The sequence below is a fragment of the Paracoccidioides lutzii genome (assembly GCF_000150705.2).
Source record: "Paracoccidioides lutzii Pb01 unplaced genomic scaffold supercont2.18, whole genome shotgun sequence".
Lineage (NCBI taxonomy): Eukaryota > Fungi > Ascomycota > Eurotiomycetes > Onygenales > Ajellomycetaceae > Paracoccidioides > Paracoccidioides lutzii.
The window spans coordinates 589835-613255 of NW_015440964.1; the positions used below are offsets into that span (position 1 = coordinate 589835).

Below are 23421 nucleotides of genomic sequence, written 5' to 3' on the forward strand. Positions count from 1 at the left end.
CAAGGGAAGAGTTGTAGAAAGAGAAAACGTCAGGGAAATCTAAGATCATTTTACCTGAGAGTTGCGATGCACAGAAGCTCCGTGACCCTTTCGTTCTCTAGGTTGAACATACAAAGATATCAAAACCGGTAAATCTTGCTGGGTAACAAATTAAAAGAAGGGAAAAAGAAAGAAAACAGAGCGTTGTTGATGGCTGTAAACCATTCAACGCAGAGTCTATATCCATTTGCATAGAAAAACGCCGTCCATGTCAAACTCAAGAATTTTTTTTTAAAAAAAAATAAATGAACAGTATCGATATCGGGTAAAAGGTCCCGGTCTCGATGGGAAGAATGGGGCAGGATCTACGAAGGTTGACGTGCGCTGCATTAGGAGCGAGATACATGCTCTTTTTACCAGCGACGATTGTTGCCCAGGGGTGCAGCATTGGAAGCGGTGAAGCCTCCGCCGCGACCGCGACCACGGCCACCCCATCGGTTACCACCACCTCCGCCACCGCCGTAGCGGACCATTTCGGCAAGGCGAGGATCAATCTGTTGCTTTGACTCATTGAGAATAGCAACCAGATCACGAGCCTGCTTAGCATCTATTATGAATAGTTAGCATATAGATGTTAGCATTGTGCAGTCAGTAAGGGGTTTTTAACATACTGTCAGTGGTGAACAAGGTAATGGCAGTTCCCTTGGCACCGGCACGGCCTGTCCGGCCAATTCTGTGAACGTAATCTTCCGAATTGTTCGGATAATCATAGTTCAGCACATGAGTAATATCGCGAACATCTTCAGACACACAATTAATGTTAGCAAAGACAGAGCACAATTGAGAAAGCAAATGGCCTGGGCCACCCTTTTCTCAGTCGTGTGAGACTTGGATGCATCACTCTCTTCGATCAATGCCGAAGATTCGTATTTCAAGTGTCCATGGGCTGGAAATGAATCGTGGTCCTGAAATAACCTTGGAAATGCAGCTTGAATAAGTTCAAAAAGAGAAGAACTCTGCCTCTCTACTTGAATGAGCTACAGAGTAGAGAGACGTAATCAGAAGCAACAGCATGCTATACTGCAAGTAAGTCCAAGGTTCCCTATAAAGGAGAACCAACGATAGAGCCGGAAAGCCGGGACGAACCATGTTTACCAACATGTTTTAAGAGAGCAGAAGCATTGGGTCATGGTCACACGACATCAATACGGGTGAAGGATCAATAACAATGTACTTGGGAGGGAGAGGGGGAGGGTGAGGGTGAGGGGAAGCAAGGTCGCAGATTCATCATACCAATACCACGGGAAGCTACATCGGTGGCAACCATGATGGGGCTTTTTCCAGTCTTGAACTCGTTCAAGACCCAATCACGTTCATTTTGTTGTTTGTCGCCATGGATCGCTATGGAGATTGTTAGCATAATCACATAAAAGGGGACGGATACCAGTAAAAACCGAAAACTTACACAGAGCTGGCCATCCATCCTGTCGCAGGAATCGAGTGATATCATCTGCAACACGTTTTGTTCCAGTGAAAATGAGAATTTTGGCGTTCTTGTCATCCATAATGCGCTCTAAATGTTTGGCCATACGTTCACGTTTCTCGAACTCGGAGACAATTTCGACGATTTGGGTAATTCTGTGGTTAGCAGACAAATCCATAGAGCCAATATTGACCTGAATATAGTCGTGAAGGAAATCTTGGGCAAGTTGTCGGACATCTTTGGGCCACGTAGCGGACCACATGCAAGTCTGTCTGTCAGGACGAATTTGTGAAACGATCTTGCGGATCTGAGGTTCGAAACCCATGTCAAGCATGCGATCTGCTTCATCAAGTACGAGGTAAGTAACACGTCGCAGGTTAGTCCTTCCGGCCTCCAACATGTCGATCAAGCGGCCAGGGGTCGCGATACAGACTTCAACACCACGTGTCAGGTCTCGAATTTGAGGTCCCTTGGGGACGCCACCGTATACGCAGGTGTTGCGAATACGAGAAGATTTCCCGAACTTAGTAATTTCAGTTTGGATCTGAACTGCCAACTCACGAGTAGGGGCGAGAACAAGGACGATTGGACCGTCTCCCGGAGCAAGAAGAGGCTGAGCGTTAATATGAACGATAGCAGGCAAACAATATGTCAGAGTCTTTCCAGACCCAGTTTCTGCAATACCCACAACATCACGACCAGAGAGGGCCATGGGCCAACCTTGAGACTGAATGGCCGTGGGTCTTGCAAATCCTTGAGCTTTGACCTCCGTCATGACATATTGTGGGAAGCCGGCTTCATCGAAGGTTTCAACAGGGCGAGGAACGTTTTTGCCTTGTACAGTTATTTCATGCTGTCTGCGGAACGAGTCAACCTGTTGACTTGATCGCGCAGTGACATCAGGGTGTTCCTTGTAGAACGACTTTTCGAATTTAGGCAAAGATGACAGGTCTGAGATACCTCACGTTAGCATCCACTGACAAAATGGATAGATAATAACATTGTCAAGACTGTTGAGAACATACCCCAGTTTTGCGTTTTCAAGCCGGCACCAAGATTGGACATTCTGTCACCACCGCTGGCACCACCGCTATAACCGCCGCTGTAGCCACCACTGTAACCACCGCCACCTCCTGAATATGAGCCATAACCGCCGCTGGAGTGGCCTTGGGAGTAGCCGTTGCTGCCTCCGTAGCCGCCGCCCCTGTAGCTTCATTTCGAGTCAGTTGCTGTAATATGTTTGCCAAAATAAATAGCACCAAAATGACGAATCGCATTCAGCGGCAAGGCTTCGCGAATAACAAGCCCGTATCGATCCGAATCCGAGCAAGGGATTCCAAAACTTGCAAGAGAACAAGAATACTGGATGTACTTACCTAGAATGACCGCTACCACCACCATAGTGGTCTCGCGAAGAACCGTGACCTCCACCGTAAGACATGATGATGATTATAGATCAAAAACGTTACTAACAACTAGTTGATGGACAGACAGATGTGATGTGTGAAAGAGAGCGCAAAAACAGGTATTGTGGCTTGTTTTTTTATTTTAAAATTTTTTGTTTATCTCGTTCAAATACGTAAAGAGCTTATTCGCAAGAGACGGCTAGTGGATAAAACCACAAGAGAAATCAGTGATGGGAGGGTAAAAGAGAGAATATATGGAGGATGGGAGAAGAGATGAAAGAAGACGGAGGTTGAAGTCGTTCGAGAAGAAAATCGACGCAAAAAAAAAGTCGGCGGCAGAAAAAACCAAATCAGGAAGCGAGTGGCGCATAGTCTAAAAGCAGTTTAGCGCTGAGGTACCAAGGTCCAAGGTCTGTCTTTGGCAACCGCTAGTCCTAGTTGGGAAAGGTGTGGTTTGGCAGACAGAGAAGTTGCCGAGGTTAACGTCACTGGATGGTGAATGAAAAGGAAACAGGGAGAGATTAACAACAGCCCAAGTTGCTGCCAGGGGAATTAAGATATCGATTCGCAAAAGGACCGGAATGTCTACCTAAGGGTCCAGTTGTTGCTGGCCTCCCCACTTCACGTATCATTTTTCCTATCGTTCGAACACTTGCCACCAGGACTACTCCCCTTTCAACCCCATGTCCCAGAAGGAAATCTCCAGCTCCGTAATCCGAATGAATATCTTGATTAATTCCTCCACCCGGCTAGGAGACACGTTTCTTATCCGCTTCTCTAGAAGTGCTGTTTGGCCGTTAGTGACTTGAGTCAGCTAAAACTAAACGTTGGGAAACAAAGTGGGCTAGCGAGAAGGACGACAGGAACTAGAAAGACATGAAAGAAATTGATGCCCTACCGGACCCCGTCTCTACAGCCTTCGTATAATCGTCCGCAACATAGTTTTCTATCCACTTCCAATATTTGTTCCCCGTGCGGACGCTGGACTCATCACAATGCAACCGTTTGGCAATGTCTCTGTACCCGATCAGGCAGGGCAAAAAAGCAACTTGCAGGGCAAGCCAGTCCTCTGATTGGCCCACATCGAGAATGTATCTACTGTAGGCAACGCAGGCTGCTCACATATTTTTTATTCTTATTTAGTAACAAGAGCCAGGACATATATCAAAGGGTATGTTAGTAGTTACCTTGGCTTTCTTTGCAATTTTCGATGTCTTCCTTTGATAGTCCAAAAGATTTGCAATAATCTAGGTGCAGGTTCATTTCATGCTGAATATGAAGCACGATTTGCGCAGACTGGTTCATAATCATGACGTTTCTCAGCAAGGGGGGGATGTTCAAATTATATGAGCTTGGTGGGCATGTTTGGGATAAGGAATGGTCTATCTCTTACCATAGATATCCCCTCCATATCATAATGTTTCGATGCTGCAAGCGCATTGCTCCGCGCGAAGTGAACCTTGGGAACGAAACCGTCAGAAACCACAGCAAACGGCATTGTTTTAAAAAAGAATGACACATACCAAATAATGATAATCCTGGATCAAGTATCCCTTGAACTTGTTAACCGGTAGTGTTCCATTCCCAAGACCAGCTACAAACTCGTGTTCCGTAAAGGCTTTCCAAACACGTTGAACATCGGGACGATCCAGCACATATTCTAGATATCGACCGCTGTATCCGACATAATAAGGTTAGTTTTATAGGCTTTAAACTCCAAGCCCAAGTCTAAAATACTAAGGAACGAGAGAGGGGGAAATATTTATTGGATGTAACTGTACATACGGTGCAAAGGGTAGGGAATACACGGAATGGAAGTGATTGATCGGCCCACTCCCCTTACCCATATCCACGCTCGTCTTGATACCCGCCTCAACAAACCTGCATGCCGCACGGACAGCACGCACCACATCCAAATCTTTGGCTAAATTCGCTGCAATCGCAGAAGCAAGCGAGCAGCCAGTCCCATGGGTGTTCTTAGTCTTTACAAAATCATTCTCAAACAACGTTACCTCTTCACCATCATACAAAATATCGACCACTTTTGACGATTGCTGGTCCGATACGGCCTTCTGGGAATTGGAAGTTAATGGCAGATGACCACCTTTTAATAAAACATACTTGGGCCCCATGGTATGTAGCTGTTTTGTCAGTTCAATGGCGTCCTCGAGATTCTCTGGATTCTTGACCTCCTCCCTTGAATCCTGAAGAAGTAAAACAGCCTCGGGAATGTTTGGGGTCAAGACGGTTGTCAGTGGTAGAAGTTTCGTCCGAACAATATTTGCGGCTTCAGGGGGGAGTAGCTTTGAGCCACTGGTAGAAACCATAACCTTCAGATGAACATGTAAGAAAATCAATCATGTCCAAAGTCCGGAAAGGGTGTCGGGGTCAGATATTACTGGATCAAGGACGACTGCAGGGACCTTATGATGCAGCAGAATTTCAGACACCATCTCAGCCGTTTCCGCAGATGCCAACATGCCTTGAGTAGAAAACTTATTAAAAAAAATGTAAAAAGATATAGCCGAGAAAGCGCCATTTGAAGAAACGGGAAAATTGCAAGGCCAAATAATATCAATGTCCAGAATTGGAGATCAATGAGGAAAATATTTCAAGAAGCCCACTCCCTGGTCATAAACAGAGAAGAATAGAGCAATCGCAAACAAATGCCTATGTTAGATAGGGAGGGTATCATGAAAGACTTACCCAACTTCACTACGTCCGCCCCAACATCCTCTAATCCTGCATCAATTTGTTTCCTCACAAAGTCTACGGGGACGATGTGGATATCTTGGACACCCAGTGTGTTCTGCGCCGTTAACGCCGTTGTGGCTGTGAGAGCATAACAGCCATGAACAGCAAGTGTTCGCTGATCGGCCTCAAGGCCTCTATACATTTATATGCCGAGTCAGCCATTTTCGCATATCTAGTTATGCGCAGAGTGTGCTATCTACTCTGAAACGCAGGTATACGAATGCAAGGAAAAACGGACGTCCAAGTGACATAGGGGGAAAGAAGGTTTGGTTTGACATACGCTCCACCGGAACTGTCTGAACCAGCAATTACAAGAACACGTTTTAGCGCCATGTTGTCTATTGAGATGGGAATATGTCTTGCGTCCCCATATCATCGAGATAAGCGGGGTGAAGATTAGTGTTCGTGGATAGTTAAAAAGGTACGTTAACTAGATAATATCCGAACTTTATTTCAAGGGTTCCCCAACCCGCAAGAAAATGGCAGGAAAAAATATTGAATCGCCAAGGACAAGTACATTAACTACATATAATAGTTCGACCTGAACTCGTTTAGTATCAATTATTTCTTGAATAGGTAGCATTTCACCAGTTTAATAGCAGAGCGAATTATAAACGAACCAATTTCTTATCCCCTAAAAGCCCGTCCAATCATTATAAATGAGGGGGAAACTATCTGGAATCGATCGCATGAGTAGGTATACAAATACCGACATATCTAACGGACAATTGAAAAAGGAGAAAAACAAGGAAACAGCAGGTAAAAGAGAATAGTCCAAATAAAAATAATAAATGGAAACACAACAAATCATCACCCCAATGCAAACCCAAAAAGAACCCCCATATCGACCCATTGCCGCCCACACTTCTTCAAATACGCATCTACTACTCCCTTAACTGTCCCAAACCGCGCCCGATTCCACTCAACCATGACCATGATCTTGTCCCGTTTTTCAGGATCGGGTTCCTTGTCAGCTGCAACTTTTGCCTTATCTACATCCCACAGACGAGCATAATACAGCAGTTGGTTATACAATTGCTTCTCCGTATATTCAAATCCCATACGGCCAAGACAGCCCTCTGCGCGTCCACGAGGACCTAGACAGCGACGGCCATACACGCTCATCTGTCGTGTTCGGTTTCCACACGAAGGATCATCACAAACTAGCCAGCCTTCATAGTACTTTGCGGTTTGAGCGCGTATCTGGCTCTCAAGTTGTGCCACTATGGATATGATGTTGAAGGGCTTTCCGCAGGCCGTGTTGGGACACACAAGCCCGTTGGCAGTGCACATCTCTGCTGACGAGGAAAGACCTTCGAAGAATGTCCGTTCGTGACAGAATCGACAACGAAGTGTTAATCGTGAGGCATCCTTGAAACGAATGGAGTCTGGGATTTGTGATTCTAGAGGGAATATCTCCATGTTCTGTTGGTCTCGAGTGTTGGAGATGTTGATTTGGTATTTTCTAACATCCAAACCAAGACATTCAGCAAGGCGGACGGCATCTGTGCCGGGTATTGGGGCGCAAAGACGTTCAATTGGCGGGAAGATCTGTTTCAGGAGGTAATATTCAACGTCTGGTTTAAGACCAGAATCGGGCTTTATCACGTCTTGCAGTGTGTACGATCGTTTGGCAGGTGGTAGAGATGACGTGTTGGAATCTCCACTGGTTACAATGTAAGAAATAACATCGTTTGGACGAACGGTTTTCCCTCGAGCGAGTTCACGCAAAGCCACCTGCGCTGGGGGCATAGTCTCCTTGTTGGGGTACTCATCGGGACCTTTGGACAGTTTCTACATGATCGTGTTAGCTAGGACTCTATGTTCCATGGGGAAGTTGGCAACATCATATACCGTGTAAATGACATATTTTTGAACAGGGATTGCTAACTCCTTCATCTTTTCCGTGAGCTCACGCAAGTAATCGTGAACCTTTGTAAGAACTACATCTGGATCATCACCAGACAAAATCTCATTCAAAAGTTTCGATGACACCTCTTTGGATAAGGCACAGTATTCTCGTCTCTTCATGTCCAAGCCTTTGACCTCGAGTTGATCAACATACTTTCCATCAACCTCAGTCATGTTAATAGCGGCATACTTCTTTTTCGCATGAAGGAGGAGACGGCGGAAGACATTGTCAATGTCGATCTCTAGCAACTTATACCGTTCGTTTACCAACCGCTTGAAGGTGTTTCCAACTTTCAAAGCCTCCTCAATATTATCGGCATTGGTGTTAATCATCACGGAGTCAGTATCGCCGTAAATAACCTGCAGTTGATTACTTTCTGCAAGCTCTTTTGTGCTTCGAAGAATCTCGCGACCTTTGGAGGTCGTAAGCATGGCAAGCGATCGAGCATAGAATCGGGATTGTGTGTAACCTAGACACCCGTACATAGAGTTGGCTGTAAGTTTGAGGGCCATTTGCTTAGTATCCCAAAGAGCCAGATCCTCTGGAGATGCTCGTTTATCTTTCATCAGCTTCTTAACTTCACGTCGACGGTTGACAAGAGTAGCAATGAGTCGTGGAAGAATTCCTGGAGCTTGTTCCGTAGGAACTTCAGGGACTTTTTCCTCGTTTTCATTTTCAGCCTAAAGTACATTGTTAGCATCTGGATGCTGCTTAACATCGTGCTAAATACGTACCACCAATGCACGGTCCACCGTTGTGAAGCAGATATTGAACTCTTGGATAATGCTGGGATACAAGCTGTTAAAGTCCATAACCAAGATATACTTGTCGTACAGTCCCCTCTCAGGTTCAAACACTAGACCACCCTTATATTTGTCCTTCTTTTTCTTGCCCGTTCCATCCTCGTCTTCTTCGTTGGCTTGCGACATTTGCTGATATTTGCTGGCATACTTGTCAGGGCAAATGTACTTGTTCCGGTAGAATTCGTGCAGCAAAATATACTCGTTCCGTTCAGCTCTGGTACCGCTAAGAGTTCTGGCCCATGAGTTTCCGGCCAAATTGGTGAGCACTTTAGTTAAAGGTAGCATTTGAAGCTTCAGAACGAGTGCGGCGATAAAATAAGTATCAGCTTCACAGTGGCTGATGTAGTTCATAAGCCCTTCTTTCGATGTTGCCCAGGTTTTCAACGCCACTTCGTTGTCGATATCTCGACGGGTATTCCCGTCTCCCAGATATAGTTGGCACATCTCCGTTAAACTCCAGGATTGACATTTTACCATCAAAGACTATTAAGACAGTCAGCGAAAAATGGTTGTTTAGAAGTAATGCAGACAGAATTACCTTTCCCATGTCATTGGCAATATCGCAAAGCAGTCTGCCAGCTACAAGCTTTCTTTCCGCGAAGAAACTTGCACCTCGAGAGAGATTTTTTGGCCACTCACTCCTTTTCATTCTGCCAATGCGATGCCAACCAGGAGTCTTCTTTTCAGATAGTCTGTTAAGGAGAATGTTGAAATCGACTTCCTGGAGTTGGTGACCCATGAGGACATCCGGATCCATCTTCTCAAACAGGGCCATAAACTTGCTTAGGAGAAATTGCTCGCTCTTCTCCAGCATAAACGTGCCACGGTGTTTGCGAGTTTCGGCTTCAAATCCAATCGGATATGAAGAACCAGTGGGCCTCATCACTGTAAATGTTTTGCAAGGCAGCTTTTCGGGAGGCGTTGTATCTGTAAGTGACACATTCTCATAAACACGTGCGCTTGCGACAATGATTTCCTGCTTATTATCCTTGACGTTTAATTGCGTTCGGAATGCCAAACTCATGAGAGTTAGCCGTGGGCTTTCCAAGCTATCTGAGTTAGGAACAACGGTAATAAACTTAGGTTGCGAGACCTGGCATTCTAGTTTGCACCAGGATGCGCCATTGACTGCTGTAAAGTCGGCATTTTCGAGCTTTAGCCAACAAGGACCCATGATGTTTTTCCAAAGCACGAACTGCTCGAAGAGCGCAGTGTTGGTTCCAAAAACGTGAGAGAAGGTTTCCCCTTTAACATCGACGGGCAAAGAGGAGCTGTCGTAGGAATACATAAGCTTAAGATATGTCGCCTCTTTGGGAATATCCGGAAGTTCGAAGGCGTACTTTCGAACGGATTCCTTGATTTTGTGCTTGGTGACTTTGGCTGCTGACATCAGCTCAGCCACCTCTTTATAGACGTCTTCCATGTCAATTTCTTCCTCTGTCTCACGGCCATGACGTACCCGATACTGTCTAGGAAGAAAGTACAACTTTCGCAATATATTGTCGACCTTAACGAAAGCGCTGACATAGCTCCCTGATTTTTTGTTCTTAACCTTGCCGAAAAGACATAGGTTGCCGTTGATTTCGACATAATCTAGCCAGAAGAACAGGAGACTTCCATCTTCTTCGACCGCATCCGGAGCCGCAAGTTTACCAAATGTCTTAAAGTCGGAGGCCGCGGGGCTGCTCAAAACGTTTAATTTGCTCGTGACATCATTCCATGTCGAAGGATCGATACCATCATCATTGGCTCTGGAAGGAGAGGAGCACGCAGGAGATGGATATGTCGGCTCCTTAATTTTTGGCGCTGGTCGTTTGCCTGTTATATTAACTCTTGCACCATTCGCTTCATGATGGGCAGTTGTTTCTTCAACTATCATTAATTCTTCATCTTCCTCCTCCTCCATCTTCACATCACTCGTGGTTTTCCGCTGGACGGCTTTTACGACTGGTGACGATAGTGCTGTGTCACCCATGAGAATGTCGCCATCCTCCTCAGCATCCAGCCATGCAGGATTATTCTCCAGATCCAATTCCGCCTTGGGAACAACGAGAGGACTAGATGGGTGTTCTTTTCTTCCCTTAGTCCTTTTGGAGGCCGTCTCCTGAGAAAGAGGTGGTGAGATGATGTGAATTTTCCGCCGTGTATCGGATTTCAAAGCCTTCTTTGGGAGAGCACGAGAAGGGAGAGGGTTCGCATCAACTTCACCGAGGAGATCCGCCATGAAGGCTTCATCTTCAGCCGAAGCAACAGGCTAAAATATTCAACAGTCAGAGAAATGAACAACCTCAGTTTGTTAGCCATAGAGGATCCCTTGACATACCTTTGGCTTTGAAGTAGCCTTGGCCGCTGGCCCTGTGTTAAAGTATTTACTAATACAATTATTAATCTTCTCCTTCCTCTGATCATCTTCCTCTCGTTTCCTTTTGGCAGCCTTTCCCTTCAACGGCAGCTCGTCGCCGTCACTGTCGCTGTAGTATCTTCTGGAGTCGTTCCACTCTTCTCGTCCATCATCAGCGTATCCCTCGCCAGCATCGTCAATAACGAAATCATCTTGATCCAGCCGTTTTCGCACAAGTTTCTTGTATCCTTCCTCATCAACTTCATCGTAAATGTCTCCGTCGTCTTCAATTTCGTACGTGGTAAGTCGTTTCTTTCCGGAGGCTCTCAGAGCGCGCAATTCCGCGAGCTTGGCACGAGCTGCAGCCATTGGAAAATATATATGGCTGTAATATTACTGGGAAATGCTAAAACCAAGAAAGAAACAATGTATGACTATGCTGGTGGTATCATCTCAGCATATTGCTGTGGAAAGTTGAAGTTGAAGCTGAGGTTTGACATTATATGACACGCCTCGGTACGCGACTTATTACAACTACGACGCGGGCGGATTAACACGCTAGATTACTAATTGGTTTCGGAAAATATTGAAATGCTTCCACACAGCAAAAGATTTCCCTTTCATGCCACCCACCATCGAAAACTACCACGGACGGCTACGAACAAATTGGAAATAAAAGTTACGCAATTCCTCTGAACGGAATATCGAACCGTACGAAAATACTGCAACAATATGGAATCGGGTTGTTGAAATATTTGGATTTCTAATGTTTTGTTTGTGTTTGAGAAAGAAAAAACACCCGTTAGATACAAATATCCCGTAGCCCGCTAATTGCAGAAGTAACCCCATTACAGACAAGACACATTTTGTTCTTTATCAGAATAACATTTTCATTTCTCTTTTTTAGTTCATTTGCTTGACAAGAGCATTGATGTTCTCCTCACGGTTACCAAGGTCACCACCCTCGACGAAGTGTTTGAATTTGCGGGTTCTGAAACCACCAGTGGGGTTGGAGAGCTTGAAGGGCCACAGGAAGTTCGAGGCCTGCTTGAAGTTGGGGCCAACGGTGTAGATCTCGTGGATCAGATCCTCCATACATACAATGCCGAACTTTCCGAGGTTCTCCTCGATGATCTGGTTGTCGCTGAGGGCAACACGCTGCTTGTTGACCTTACCATAACCGCGCTTGTAGATGAGTTCGCGGACGGTCTTCAGGTTGGGGTAACCATAGGTAATGTAGGGATTGACGATAGTAAGCATCTCCTGGGTGGCCTTGGTGAGACGGATGAAGACACCGTTGTTGATCTGGAGGAGACGGAGAAGCTGCAGGATCTTGCGGGGCTTGGGAGCAATCTTGTTGATACTGTAGAGCATGTTAGATATTGGTTGATGGCAAATCATTGGAAATGTGAATAAACCAACCCCTTGATACGGATAACGAAGACGAGCTTGGGCTCCGCTGGGACTTCGAAGTTGCCCTGCTGCTTGGCCAGACGGGCAAGGCGGATCTTCTCGCGCTCTGCATCACGATACTCCTTGACATAGGACTCGGCACGCTTGAAGATGACAGCACGCTTCTCCTTGTTGGCCTATTACAGAAATCAAAAGTTAGCACAAGAAATTTGCATTCGTAACTTGATCAAAATTTTGCAGCTGAAGAGATGGTTTCAGCCCCGAAAGATGGTTAACAAAGCGACAACATCGACCCGTAGGTCTAGCCGCGAAGTATGGTATTATCATCACAATAGTCCTCTTTCCCTCCAACAAAAAAAAGACAGAAAGGAGTAATGATTTTATCATTAAAGAAAAAATGGTTTCAACACACCTTCTTGCGCTTGAGGAGCTCAGCGTTTGCCGCGGCTCTGGCCTGCTCCTGGCTCTTGCGCTTCTTCAGGAGCGTCTCAGGCACGAGGACCTGGTCCTGGGTTGGTACGGAGCTGCAGTTTCGAAAATAATAGTTCGAAGGTCAGTATAGTGTGTCCAACGACGAAAGTAACTGAATGAACATCGTCGAGTGTAAGAACTGCAGCATATAGCGCCACATTCTCTGACTGAAGTGATTGATATGGGTAGTGTAGAACTCGACGGAATGTATTTAATCGGTGAAGGAAGAGCTGCGGGTTTTATGTGCTATGTGACGCTAGTCATGCGATAACCCACATGTTTTAAGTGTGGAAATATTGCACTTTTGCAAATAGCCCCGAGTCTGATATCTCTCATCCGACAACACCCTAAGCCAATGGCTCAGGAACACAACGCTAAGCCAACTTTACCGCGAAACAGCCCATCCAACAAGATGGAGCTACTTCTCAGAGGTTCCGGCTAGCAATGGTTTTCAAGGAGAAGGGCAGACCCTTCAACCTCAATACCCCAACACATTTCCTATTCTTATCTCCTGAATATCCCAGTATCACCCGGTCAATTAAATAGAAAAGGAAAAGCAGAGTGTCAGGATTGATCGACCTGGTGCTGAACAACCAAATGCCAGGCAAATTGAAGAAACAGCATCTACAGCGAGAAGGACGAACTATAACTGAGCCTGTACACACACGCGAACATTAGCAGAAGGGAAATAAAAGGGGAAGCATACGTGGCCATATCGAAGGGTGGACGTTTGTCGTCGGTTGTCGAATGTGATTGTCGTTCCGCCGATGATGTCTGTCGAAATTCCAAAACATGCAGTTGACGAGAAAAATGCAGGTTCGTGTGGATGGAGAATCAGAGCTAGTCCACATCGGGTCAGGCTAGTTTCAAAGTCACGTTATCTTCGGATTGGGGAGATTAGGGCTATTATGTCATCCTCCAAATCCGCCGGATGTCTTGCATTACGTTAGGGGATCAGGTGACCCAGATGAAAGGGGCTGTGGGATGGTTTGGATCTTGTTATTTTGCGGTCGAAGCTAGCTAATTATATAGGGTTCATCACGTGCGGTGGGGTGGCTGCCCGGGCAACCAGCGCCCAACTGCCCAACAAGGGCTAGACTAGTTAACTATCACCCGTGCCCAACAGAACTGTTGTACTCATCCGCAGTACGGTACACGAGTGTCTAAGACCACTGGCGATTGAGCCTTTTTTTTGGCCTGGTTAGTCTAACAAAAGCTAGCTAGCTAATCTATATACGCGGAATCACGCGCGGGGCGGACGCCTGGGGCAATGGCCAGCTACACCGAGCCGCAACAAAATCGTTTTAAAACTTCGTTAACTATCACCGCGTTGACTCTCAACATCGTCAACTTTTGTCTTCTTTCAACGCCAACTGCCTAGGTTGTTATATGGCAGAAGACTGCGTCATATACAAGAAGAATGTCTTCCCGTCGCGGTGTCGGCCTGGGAGCCTTTGTAAACCGCAACCAGTCGGCACAGTCATATGCCACTCACGGTGCCAACCTCCGTACCACCCATCTTACCTCCTTACAAACCCAACTCTCCGTTTTTCAGTCCCTCCTCCATGCCTTCGCCCTCGAACATGCCTCGACAATTAAATCCAATCGAACGTTCCGTGCCGAGTTTGCACGCATGTGCCACGCCGTCGGGGTTGACCCGTTGGCTGCCGGCAATGTAAAAGGCAAAGGAAAGAAGGGTCTTAGTCTCTCTGCTTTAGGTGATGGGGGTAGTTTCTGGACTCAGATACTGGGAGGAGATGTGAATGATTTCTATTTTGAGGTTGCTGTGCGCGTTGTGGAACTTTGTCGGGAGACGAGGGGGGAGAATGGTGGCCTTATTGGAGTTGATGAATGCAGGGCTAGAGTGGGCAGGGGTAAGGCGATTGGTGGGGGTCTAGAGGTTTCGGAGTAAGTTATTATCTTTTCCTCTTCGAAGAACAGTACCCATCAGGGACAGGAGTATATATCTGCTACCAAACAGAATATCCGTCATACTGACTCAAATGCAAAACTACACAGAGATGACATCCTCCGTGCAGTCAAGTCCCTCGAACCCCTCGGGTCCGGCTTCACAGTCATCAAAGTCGGCAGCAGACAGTTCATTCGCTCCATCCCAAAAGAACTCAACACAGACCAGGCCACTGTACTTGAAGTGATTCAAATCATGGGCTTCGTAACTCTTTCAATGTTGCAAGCTAATTTGAACTGGGAAAAGGCGAGAGCACAGACTGTCATCGATGACCTGCTGGCAGGTGGTTTGGTATGGGTTGACTCCCAGTGTGCAGAGACGGAATATTGGTCACCCCAGAACTTACTCAATGACGGTGGTTGAATTAAGTGGTACGATTTTTAAATTATTGTCATCTCATAAAAGCCAACCATTACAAGCAAATGGCTTTAGTTATTGAGCTCAAACGGACCTCAATATGGAAGACTTACAGTGATTGACGAAGGACCACACCGGTTCAGGTCGGATAGGAAGTAGGAGTCAATTTGTTCGCAAACATCTATACCTGCGAGAACTCCATTAACAGGGAAATGATTGATGTTTAAGGTGGAAGACTATGGAATACCTTGGGCGTGTCACACACGAGGCATATTGGGAAGGATCCGCATCCCGCACAGCCACAGCACAGGGTGCTACCAGATGGGTGGAGATATTGAAGATTCCAGCAGGGGCCAATGAATGGCTGATCAGGTGTTTTAGGATGTTTAGAATACCTCATTTTCTAAAGAAACAGTCCTGTATTTTCCTTTGTATCCACTAAGTTCCTCCCGGTTGTGCAATCGAATCCAAAAGGACTATAACTATAGACCCATTTGTCTGTCATCAACTGCGGCCGTAATGGGACTTTACAACCTAGTGAAGTATGGAGGTAGTAGGAGAGAATTCTCCAGTAAACAATTTATGATAACACGCCTCGCCTAGCTAAATTGATCACAAAGTTCATTTGGAAAAACAAAGACAAGGGGGATGGATGAGTCCAGCAGCAGGGAGGTTAAAAAAAGAAAAATATTAATGGAAAAATTTCATATTTGTGTAACAGGAAGAAAGGAAAACCGAATCAAATGAAAAAAAAAAAGAGAGAGAAAAAAAACCCCTTTATGCCTTGATCGCGCCTCCCAGTGCCCCACCGCCAAACTGTTGCCCACCAGGTCTCCGCGGCAATCCGCTTCCACCACCACGACCACCTCCTCTTCCGCCACGCCCACCACCTCGTCCACCACGACCACCATGGCCCGGATCACGCTGGAACGCATTGGCCATGCCCTGCGTCCGCTGCTCGAGAGTCTTCTCGTTCGCTTCGAGAAGCGACATGGACTTGTCTGCCAGTGTGACAATCTGGCTTTGTAGCCTGGAGAGCTCCACCCCCTTTCGGAAGATGATAGCGTCGTTGACTTGGTCGAGGGCGGCAGCCAGTTCTTCGTGCGAGATCATGCGGCTAACGATTGCCGCGATTTTCTTGGAGGATAGCTCAAACATGTCGGAGAGAGTGGAGATGGAGAGGGTGTCGTAGAAGGGGGCGTAAGTAAAGAGATAGGTGCGCAGGCCCTCTTCTTGGATCTGCTCGCCGAGCATTGCCTTGATCTTGTCTGGTTGGGCCATCAGGTCCCAGATCTTGATGGAGTTAAGGGTTGTGGAGGCCTTTTTCCAATCACCTGCTGCCAGGGCTTTGGCACTCATGATGACGCCGTCGCGTGTGTTTTCCGGCGGTCCGTTGAAGACTTGCCGCTCGTTATAGTCGAGCATTCGTCGGAAGGTTTTGGAGATAATGCGTCGTTTCATCTCAGGGGAAGACGAGGTTTGCGCCATGAGGGGCACTTCGAGGAACATGCTTGAGGTGAGATAGATGCATTCTAGCAGTTCCAGGTTGATGTGCATGTGAAAGGGCAGCTGGCGTTGGCGTTCGAGTTTCTCTTGCTCTGGGGATACGGATGAGTAGCGTTGCATGATAATACCTTGGGCGAGTAGTTCCTTTTGTCTGCCGCTGCCACAAACTTCGCTAAGGGTGTTCTGAGCTTCGTAAACAAGACCTGCGCGGAATGCACAGAGGCCGACCTGCACAAGGGTTCGATTAAAGAGGATCTGGGTGCTGACGTCGAAGTTGGAAATGTTTTCCGTAAGATGAGACATCAGCATCAGGTCGCGGGCCCGGTGGTAGTTATCATGGAGAGCAAGGAAGTAGATTTGGCATAACATGGCCCTGGCACGAATGATACCGTCGCTAAGCTCGAAGAGGTAGTTGCAGAGAGTCTTAACAAGTGCGGGAATATCTGAGGTGCCGTTCTTGCGAGGCGTGATGCCAGAATCAAGCTTAGTTGGGATTGCCGCCCATGTGTTTTCTTCAAGGATCACGACGACTTGAGAAGGTTTGAAGTAAACATGTTCCAGGCGTCTCATCAACACTCTGTTCACACTGTCTTGACGGGCTTCATTCTTCTCGACTTTATTGAGTTTCTCAACGTAGAGTAGTGACCGAACAATGCTTGTGTACAGCGATTGCTCATCGCTTAATCTCTCGATATACTCTGCCGTGTGAGGGTCAATATGTTGAAGCGATCGAGTCAGTTCATCATCCAGTCGCTCAACGAAAGACACAACACTGCCAGGGACTTTGAGGGTTTCGCCAGGCGCAAGTTGAGGCTGTTTCTCATCATCTTCCCATTCCTCTGCGCCTTCAGTCACAATGTATTCGGGGTGCTCTTCAAGGGTAGCAGTAAGAGTCTCGAGTTCCTGAATTGCGAGATTCCATTGCTCCGTGCTCATATAGTTCGCCGTCGAAGAGACCGTGAGATCGAATCGAGTGGAAATGAGAGTCAAGAGAACTCGAATGGTTTGATATGGAGTCGTGGCAACCTCCAGCAGCTTCTCCATAATCTTGATCTGCTCGAAGCGGTCGGTATTTTTCTTGCCTCTCGATTCGACGATAATACGTAAGTGCTTCAGAATGCTCTCAGGTGTATACTGTAGTGTCCTTCCGCCACGACCAACAATTGCAAATCCTTCATCTTCATCGCGCAGAAGGTCTTCAGGCCGTATAGCGCGACTCTTATCTTTCTTCTTCTCAACTATCTCTTCCTCTTCCTCCTCAATCATGTAATCTTTCTTGTTTTCACGATATTTATCGATCTCCGTAGCATACTCCTTGTTATTCTTCTTAATACGCTGTTTAACGGCGTTAAATCCTTTGGCATTGCTTGCGTTCATCTTCTTCGTCGATGATTTTTGCTCCGCGATGGTCTCATTCATGAAATCCTCAAGATCAGCAATGGCTTTGATGTAGATTTTGGGCGTGGAGCCCGATTGGGTAATCTTCACAATCTGTCGGTTAAGCTTATCGAACTCTGTAAAATAATACCCATCAAGTCAGCCATTTCGCCCCTTTGAATTATCAACCAACCCGAATCACTGTCGTATTCACTTTCAAGAGGAACAAGGTGACATACCCGTCGAAATAACGGCCCAATCATTAATCTTCTCCGCATTCTCTATCAACCGTATAGTCTGCTCCAGCTCCTCTAGTCTCTTATCCTTCGCACTCTTTACAATCGTCACCCGGTCCTCATCTTCACTCTCATCACTTTCCGCAGCTGCATCAATATCATCTTTGAAGAACTTGTAGGCACCACCCTCTTCTTCATCGGAGCTGCTAGACTCCTCCCCAGAGGAGTCTTCCTCGCTTGACGATTCTCCCTCATCAGAAACTTTATCTCTTTCCTCCCGACCGTTGTAGAGTTCCTCCTCGTCTGAAGAGCTGCTCTCGCTATCGCTTCCGCCGTGAAAAAAACGAGACATGATGTGTTTAACCGAAGTTTTTTGAAGTGGTATTCTTCAATTCGATTTCCCGGTTTGATAGCAGTTGAGCACCAGGTGGGTATTGTATTCGTTAAAAGAACGTTGGTCACGAATACGCAATAGATTCCAACGTCCTTATGTCACTGGTTGGCTGGCCTGAAAGAAATTGCTGCTTTTTTGCTTTGGAGGCGAGAGACAAGCCCACGATAATGTTAAGCGAGATCAACTAAACCTTATTAGGAATAACAGCACCATACAGGAAAGAGCCTCAACTTACGAGCCAATCAACTTGAGATCACGTTAAATGTTATTTTAGAATGTTGACAAACTATTCACAATCATGAACACTCAAATTCTACTTCTAGAAAATAATCCCGACCAGAGGAATATGCAACGCTTTTCTACAGTTGGCTTTCTCCTAGGAAGGAACTAAGAGAATTATAACTAAACCAAGTTAATTCCAATGTTGACAGAACTTAAAACATAAGGAAGTAGGTAATATCACATATTCTGAAATAAAATGCCGGATTAAAAAGGTATATAGATTTGATATAGAGAAACAAAGAAGTAACCAGGAGCCAGACAAGAAGAAAAGAAGTTACAAAGTCAAAGAGACGAAACGAGCCCAAGAAAATGCACATACATATATATATCCTTGAACAAGGAAAAAATCCTACACGCCAACGCTATGCCTAAGGGAAACAGCAAAAAGAAGAAAGTGAAAGGGAGTAAGGGAACAAGAAAGGCGAGGATAAAGTTCCATGTCACAACATAGCAACAACAAAATGGAAAATGGTAGGTAGAACAAGACAAGTGAAAAGGGTGGGTGGAAATAAGCTCACCAGAAATGGGGGAATGTTTTGTCTGTCCAAAATATTCACAAATTCAGGGGAGGGAAAAATCGAGAGCTTTTAATCGTCCTGTCACATCGACCACATACGGATGAAGATACGCGGCCCCCTTGAAGACTCCCCTGATAAAGAAAAAAAGAAGAGAAAAGAAGAAGAAATGGAAGAGAAAGGAAAGGAAAGAGAAGATATAAAGAGCCATTTTGTTTTCGTTTTCAAAAAACCCAAAGGCTTCCCTTCCCAGTCCTGCCATACAAGTTCCTATCCAACCTCTTCCCTGAACACGGGGAATCGTGTTCTTCCAAGAGAGACAAAGAGTGGTAAAGAAGGATTTCCAAGACGCCAAACCTCTCCAAACGGCGCGGGAATGAAGACGATAATAATGGCTCTCAAACCAGGAGCGATCGCCACTGTGAGATAAACTTACCCCTCTATCTGTTTGCATGGCCTTGTCTCGGGAAGCCAAGAAATGGGGAAAGAAATGTATAAAAAGAAAAGAAAAATACAAAATCTCAGCCAACCATCGTAAAGCAACATAACATATCCTATTTATATATATAAGCATTTGTGCTCTCCAACATCCAGCATCTGGCTCAATGCCACTGATTTTGCCCCATAAACCCATCCCCCATCGCCCCATCCTCAAGTGTCCGGATGAAATCTCTATTACTCCTTCCATGGGCCCCACTGGCAGTAGTACGACTTCCCCTCCGCCGTCCTGCCACCGCGGCAGCGGCAGAAGAATCGCCAACATACCCGTCAGCGGGTGGCGGGTAGTAGGCTGGACTAGGCTGTAATCGGATCGGGGCGTTGGGATCAAGATGGCTTGCGACTCTTTGGATTGACGGGGGTATACCACCTTGTTGCTGGTCCATGGTCGAGGCCCGTTGGCGCCCAGCTCGGGTGGTAGCTTGCGCGTAAAGGCTTTGTGAGGCGTTAAATTGTTGCTGTGGGATGTGGCTAGCTTGTTGCATTATTGGCATTTGATGGCTATATGCACTGGGCTGGGAGGGATAGGGTGGGGGTGCGCCTTGTTGATGTGGAGTGTACATGCTATTGTATACTGTGGCTGGCTGGCCGTGTGTAGGTTGCTGGAAATGGTTGTTCATCTGGAGAGCGTAGGATTGTGCTTGCGCGGCAGACTGGGCTTGAGCTTGGGCCTGTGCGGCACGCTGCTTGCTGGCAGCTTCTGCTTGTTGTTGTTGTTGTACACCAGGGGCAACTGTCTTGTTCAATGCTGAGGACTTAAGGTTCATTGGAGGTACGAAAGGTTGTGTGTACTTTTGTTGCGTTATGAAGGGGTGAAGTTTTGCTTGTTGAGGTGACCATCTCTCAAGGGGGTTTATGTTCAAAAGTCCGCGAACGAAATCGATAAATGCGACGCGGTTATTCATTTCTATACCATGTAAGCCAATATAATCATTAACCGAGAACATGATTGAATGAATGATCGCCGTGGGCTTACCTCTATCAATCTCCGCCTGCTTCATATTTTTCCTCGGCATTGAGTAGCTTCGGATAATTTCCGGCAATGTCGTTGCCTGGAAATACTTTTTGCTTGGTTGCTCTTTCGTGTTGTGTTCGCGGGAATACTGCTCCATGCTTTTCAGTCTATAACTTCGACGACCAAATTCGTCCTGCGTTTTTTCAAAAAACTCCCCGGCTTGCTTTCCCATCTCAAGCATCCAATTCGGAGGCATTCCTAGCATTTCTGTGATCCGAGATACTTGGTTGTACTCAGAAGACCCGGGGAACAATGGAAGGCCCAGGAAAAGCTCAACGACGATACAACCTAATGACCACATATCAATAGCGGACGAATACCTAGGGAAGTTAGTTGAGATCAATATTTGTCCTTTACCCAAAATGGATACTTACGGTAGTCCTAGAAGCACCTCGGGCGAGCGATAAAATCTCGATTGAATGTATGTGTACACTGTTTGTCTCTCATCGCATGCTGATCCGAAGTCGATAATTTTAATTATCGGACTTTCGAGACTAAAGAGTGTGAAAGAGTCAGTTCCAGTAACTCTATTTTCAAGGTCGCTTTGAGTAGTTGTGTCGCTAGTATTACATACTTTTTCAACAATATATTTTCGGGTTTTAGATCGCAGTGTATTAGTCGAGCTTTGTTCAGGAGTGAGAGGCCATTGAGTAATTGCTGTGTAAATACCCGCACAAGGGTCGTGCTAAGACCACGGAATTGATTCTGTTTGATAAGCTCATACAAATTCACGCTGAGCAGCTCGAACACTAAGCAGAGATGTTGTCGATGGATAAAGGTATCCCTTAGGCGGAGAAGATGGTGGTCATCGTTCTTATCAAGTTTGCTATTGATCTGGATGTGATGTCAGTAATGGTTTTAAGTATGGTGTATAGGGTAATATTAGACATACTAGATCCAAAACCGACACTTCCATCATGCTCTGGTTGAAGTATGCTGTTCTGTTTTTCACAACTTTGACCGCCACAACCTCTTGCGTCTTGAGATTTTGGCATTTCACAACTTGACCAAATGTCCCCTGGCCTAGAACATCCAAAATAAGATATCGATTCCTTGAAGAATGTCAGCGCGTGTTCCGAATAGTAAGAAACATATTGAAAGAAGCGATATGGACAAGGGATGAGCTCACTTATGGTTGGCTTCCTCACTCCCAAGAATATCATTGACATATAGGATATAATCACTGTCATCATTATCATAACCATCATTTTTGACGCCTTTACTGGGTTTGGTTAAGACCCGACGGGGATTCCTCGAAGATTCGTATTTAAATGACGGGTTACATATTCGATAGCTCGAGGGTAAATGTGTCGTTAGAGCTTGTAAAGGCTAACCAAACGACAAAAGTGTGAGTCAATAATGAGAACGTTCTTTCAGAGGTGGAATATTTCTTTTTGACTATCGAAGAAAGCAGACGTACACTGATGAATCCTCCCTCAGGATTGGCGCGCCGGAACGCTGGTTGAGCATTTATCCTTGGTTTTAATTCCTGTGTAGACTTAATCTTCACAAACCTCGGTACTGGACCCCTTTTGTGCTGCTGTTGTTGCTGTTGCGACATGTGTTGTTGGGACTGTCCTCTATGTAAATTCAAATCTTGGCTAAACGCAGCACCTAGCTGAGAAGTCGCAGATTGCGGGTAATATTGTTCGGAACTCATTTCCGCTGGCTGGACCGCAGGTAAACGAGATTGCTGACGTGAAGTTCCAGAAGCTGAAATTATGAATGGAGTCAGTACATATACGGCTTCCGTGTTCTGCAGCCAGAAGAAAACTAATGGGTTCTCATGGGAAAGCGCGGTGATCATTTGGGAAATTTAAGTACACATACATTGAGATTGGTAATTTTGGGGCGGAGAAGAAAATGTGCTTGCTCTCGTTGGTGACGGTCGATTGTTCGACGACCCTGCTGGATGGTAGGTGTATGGATTTTGCGAGGTATTGGGGCTAGAATTGTAAGGCACTGAGGGAGTGATCACGTTCATGGGGGAATATCTGCGCGCAGCAGAGGATTCTTCACTCGAGAGAAGTTGTAAAGAACTGTGATGATGATGAGTCGGTCTGGTAGGGTATTTAGTACGGTTGTAAGGGTCGGCATCTTCCATAGTAACATCCGTATCTCTGAAGTCGTCAGTGACGAGAGGAGCTGGAGACGAGGTCATTGACACGGTTTTTGATGTCGTTAAATTACCCGAGGGTGCCTTAGGTGCTGTTCCTGGTGTTTGGTATGACTCGTATGTATATCCGGTTGGGGCTTGGGCTTGATGCTGTTGAGATTGCGTTCCATTGCCAGGATTCACAGCTGGGTATTTCTGCGTCAGCTGATGGGCGTGACCTCCTCCAAGGCCATTGTTAAATTGGCCTGGACGGCCAGAAGTGGCATCAGCATAGGCCTGCCACTGCGGGTCCATAATGAATAAATTACTCGAGAAGTCTAGAGTACGATCAGGGGCAGATTCTTAAATCCACACAGTCCCAAAGGTGATATACAAACGTGGAATCGAAGTGGATTGTTCCTGGGATTGGCCGTGTAAACCTGAGGTTAACTGTTCCGGCATCAGTAAGAAAGTCAAGGCCAGTTCAGCGCACACAAGGGAAATAAACGGATGATTCGCCGTGATAGGAATGGGTATAACGAAGCACGAACCGCCAGAACACATAAAACTCGTGGCAGGGGAAGGATAGAGGGGGATTTGACGCAACAGCAGGGG

General features: G+C 46.1%; 7 protein-coding genes across 7 annotated transcripts; 1 reads left to right on the top strand and 6 right to left on the bottom strand.

Annotated features, from left to right (window-relative positions):
* Window positions 1-392: 392 nt before the first annotated feature.
* Window positions 393-2903, bottom strand: PAAG_06484 (ATP-dependent RNA helicase DBP2; the record flags this gene model as incomplete). Its single annotated transcript, XM_015845902.1, has 6 exons — window positions 393-586; window positions 651-779; window positions 1273-1380; window positions 1445-2413; window positions 2488-2672; window positions 2839-2903. The coding sequence occupies 6 exons, from the start codon at window positions 2901-2903 to the stop codon at window positions 393-395; spliced, it is 1650 nt and encodes a 549-aa protein (XP_015700128.1).
* Window positions 2904-3532: 629 nt separating this feature from the next.
* PAAG_06485 (phosphomethylpyrimidine kinase) lies at window positions 3533-5955 on the bottom strand (the record flags this gene model as incomplete). Its single annotated transcript, XM_015845903.1, has 9 exons — window positions 3533-3654; window positions 3767-3985; window positions 4056-4164; window positions 4262-4327; window positions 4392-4542; window positions 4654-5198; window positions 5268-5350; window positions 5575-5756; window positions 5903-5955. 9 exons carry the CDS (start codon window positions 5953-5955, stop codon window positions 3533-3535), a joined length of 1530 nt encoding a protein of 509 aa, XP_015700129.1.
* A 477-nt stretch (window positions 5956-6432) lies between these two features.
* On the bottom strand, window positions 6433-11047 carry PAAG_06486 (DNA polymerase alpha catalytic subunit; the record flags this gene model as incomplete). The annotated part of the gene is made up of 5 exons (XM_002791701.1): window positions 6433-7416; window positions 7477-8214; window positions 8269-8820; window positions 8876-10591; window positions 10661-11047. The coding sequence occupies 5 exons, from the start codon at window positions 11045-11047 to the stop codon at window positions 6433-6435; spliced, it is 4377 nt and encodes a 1458-aa protein (XP_002791747.1).
* Window positions 11048-11581: 534 nt separating this feature from the next.
* Window positions 11582-12722, bottom strand: PAAG_06487 (60S ribosomal protein L7-C; the record flags this gene model as incomplete). The annotated part of the gene is made up of 4 exons (XM_015845904.1): window positions 11582-12041; window positions 12101-12267; window positions 12504-12615; window positions 12685-12722. 4 exons carry the CDS (start codon window positions 12720-12722, stop codon window positions 11582-11584), a joined length of 777 nt encoding a protein of 258 aa, XP_015700130.1.
* Window positions 12723-13982: 1260 nt separating this feature from the next.
* On the top strand, window positions 13983-14894 carry PAAG_06488 (vacuolar-sorting protein SNF8; the record flags this gene model as incomplete). The annotated part of the gene is made up of 2 exons (XM_002791703.1): window positions 13983-14470; window positions 14582-14894. 2 exons carry the CDS (start codon window positions 13983-13985, stop codon window positions 14892-14894), a joined length of 801 nt encoding a protein of 266 aa, XP_002791749.1.
* A 771-nt stretch (window positions 14895-15665) lies between these two features.
* Window positions 15666-18359, bottom strand: PAAG_06489 (eukaryotic translation initiation factor 3 subunit 8; the record flags this gene model as incomplete). The annotated part of the gene is made up of 2 exons (XM_002791704.2): window positions 15666-17908; window positions 18011-18359. 2 exons carry the CDS (start codon window positions 18357-18359, stop codon window positions 15666-15668), a joined length of 2592 nt encoding a protein of 863 aa, XP_002791750.1.
* A 1441-nt stretch (window positions 18360-19800) lies between these two features.
* On the bottom strand, window positions 19801-23121 carry PAAG_06490 (serine/threonine-protein kinase ppk15; the record flags this gene model as incomplete). The annotated part of the gene is made up of 8 exons (XM_015845905.1): window positions 19801-20603; window positions 20673-21031; window positions 21086-21205; window positions 21286-21545; window positions 21604-21763; window positions 21841-22040; window positions 22132-22424; window positions 22542-23121. The coding sequence occupies 8 exons, from the start codon at window positions 23119-23121 to the stop codon at window positions 19801-19803; spliced, it is 2775 nt and encodes a 924-aa protein (XP_015700131.1).
* Window positions 23122-23421: the final 300 nt, after the last annotated feature.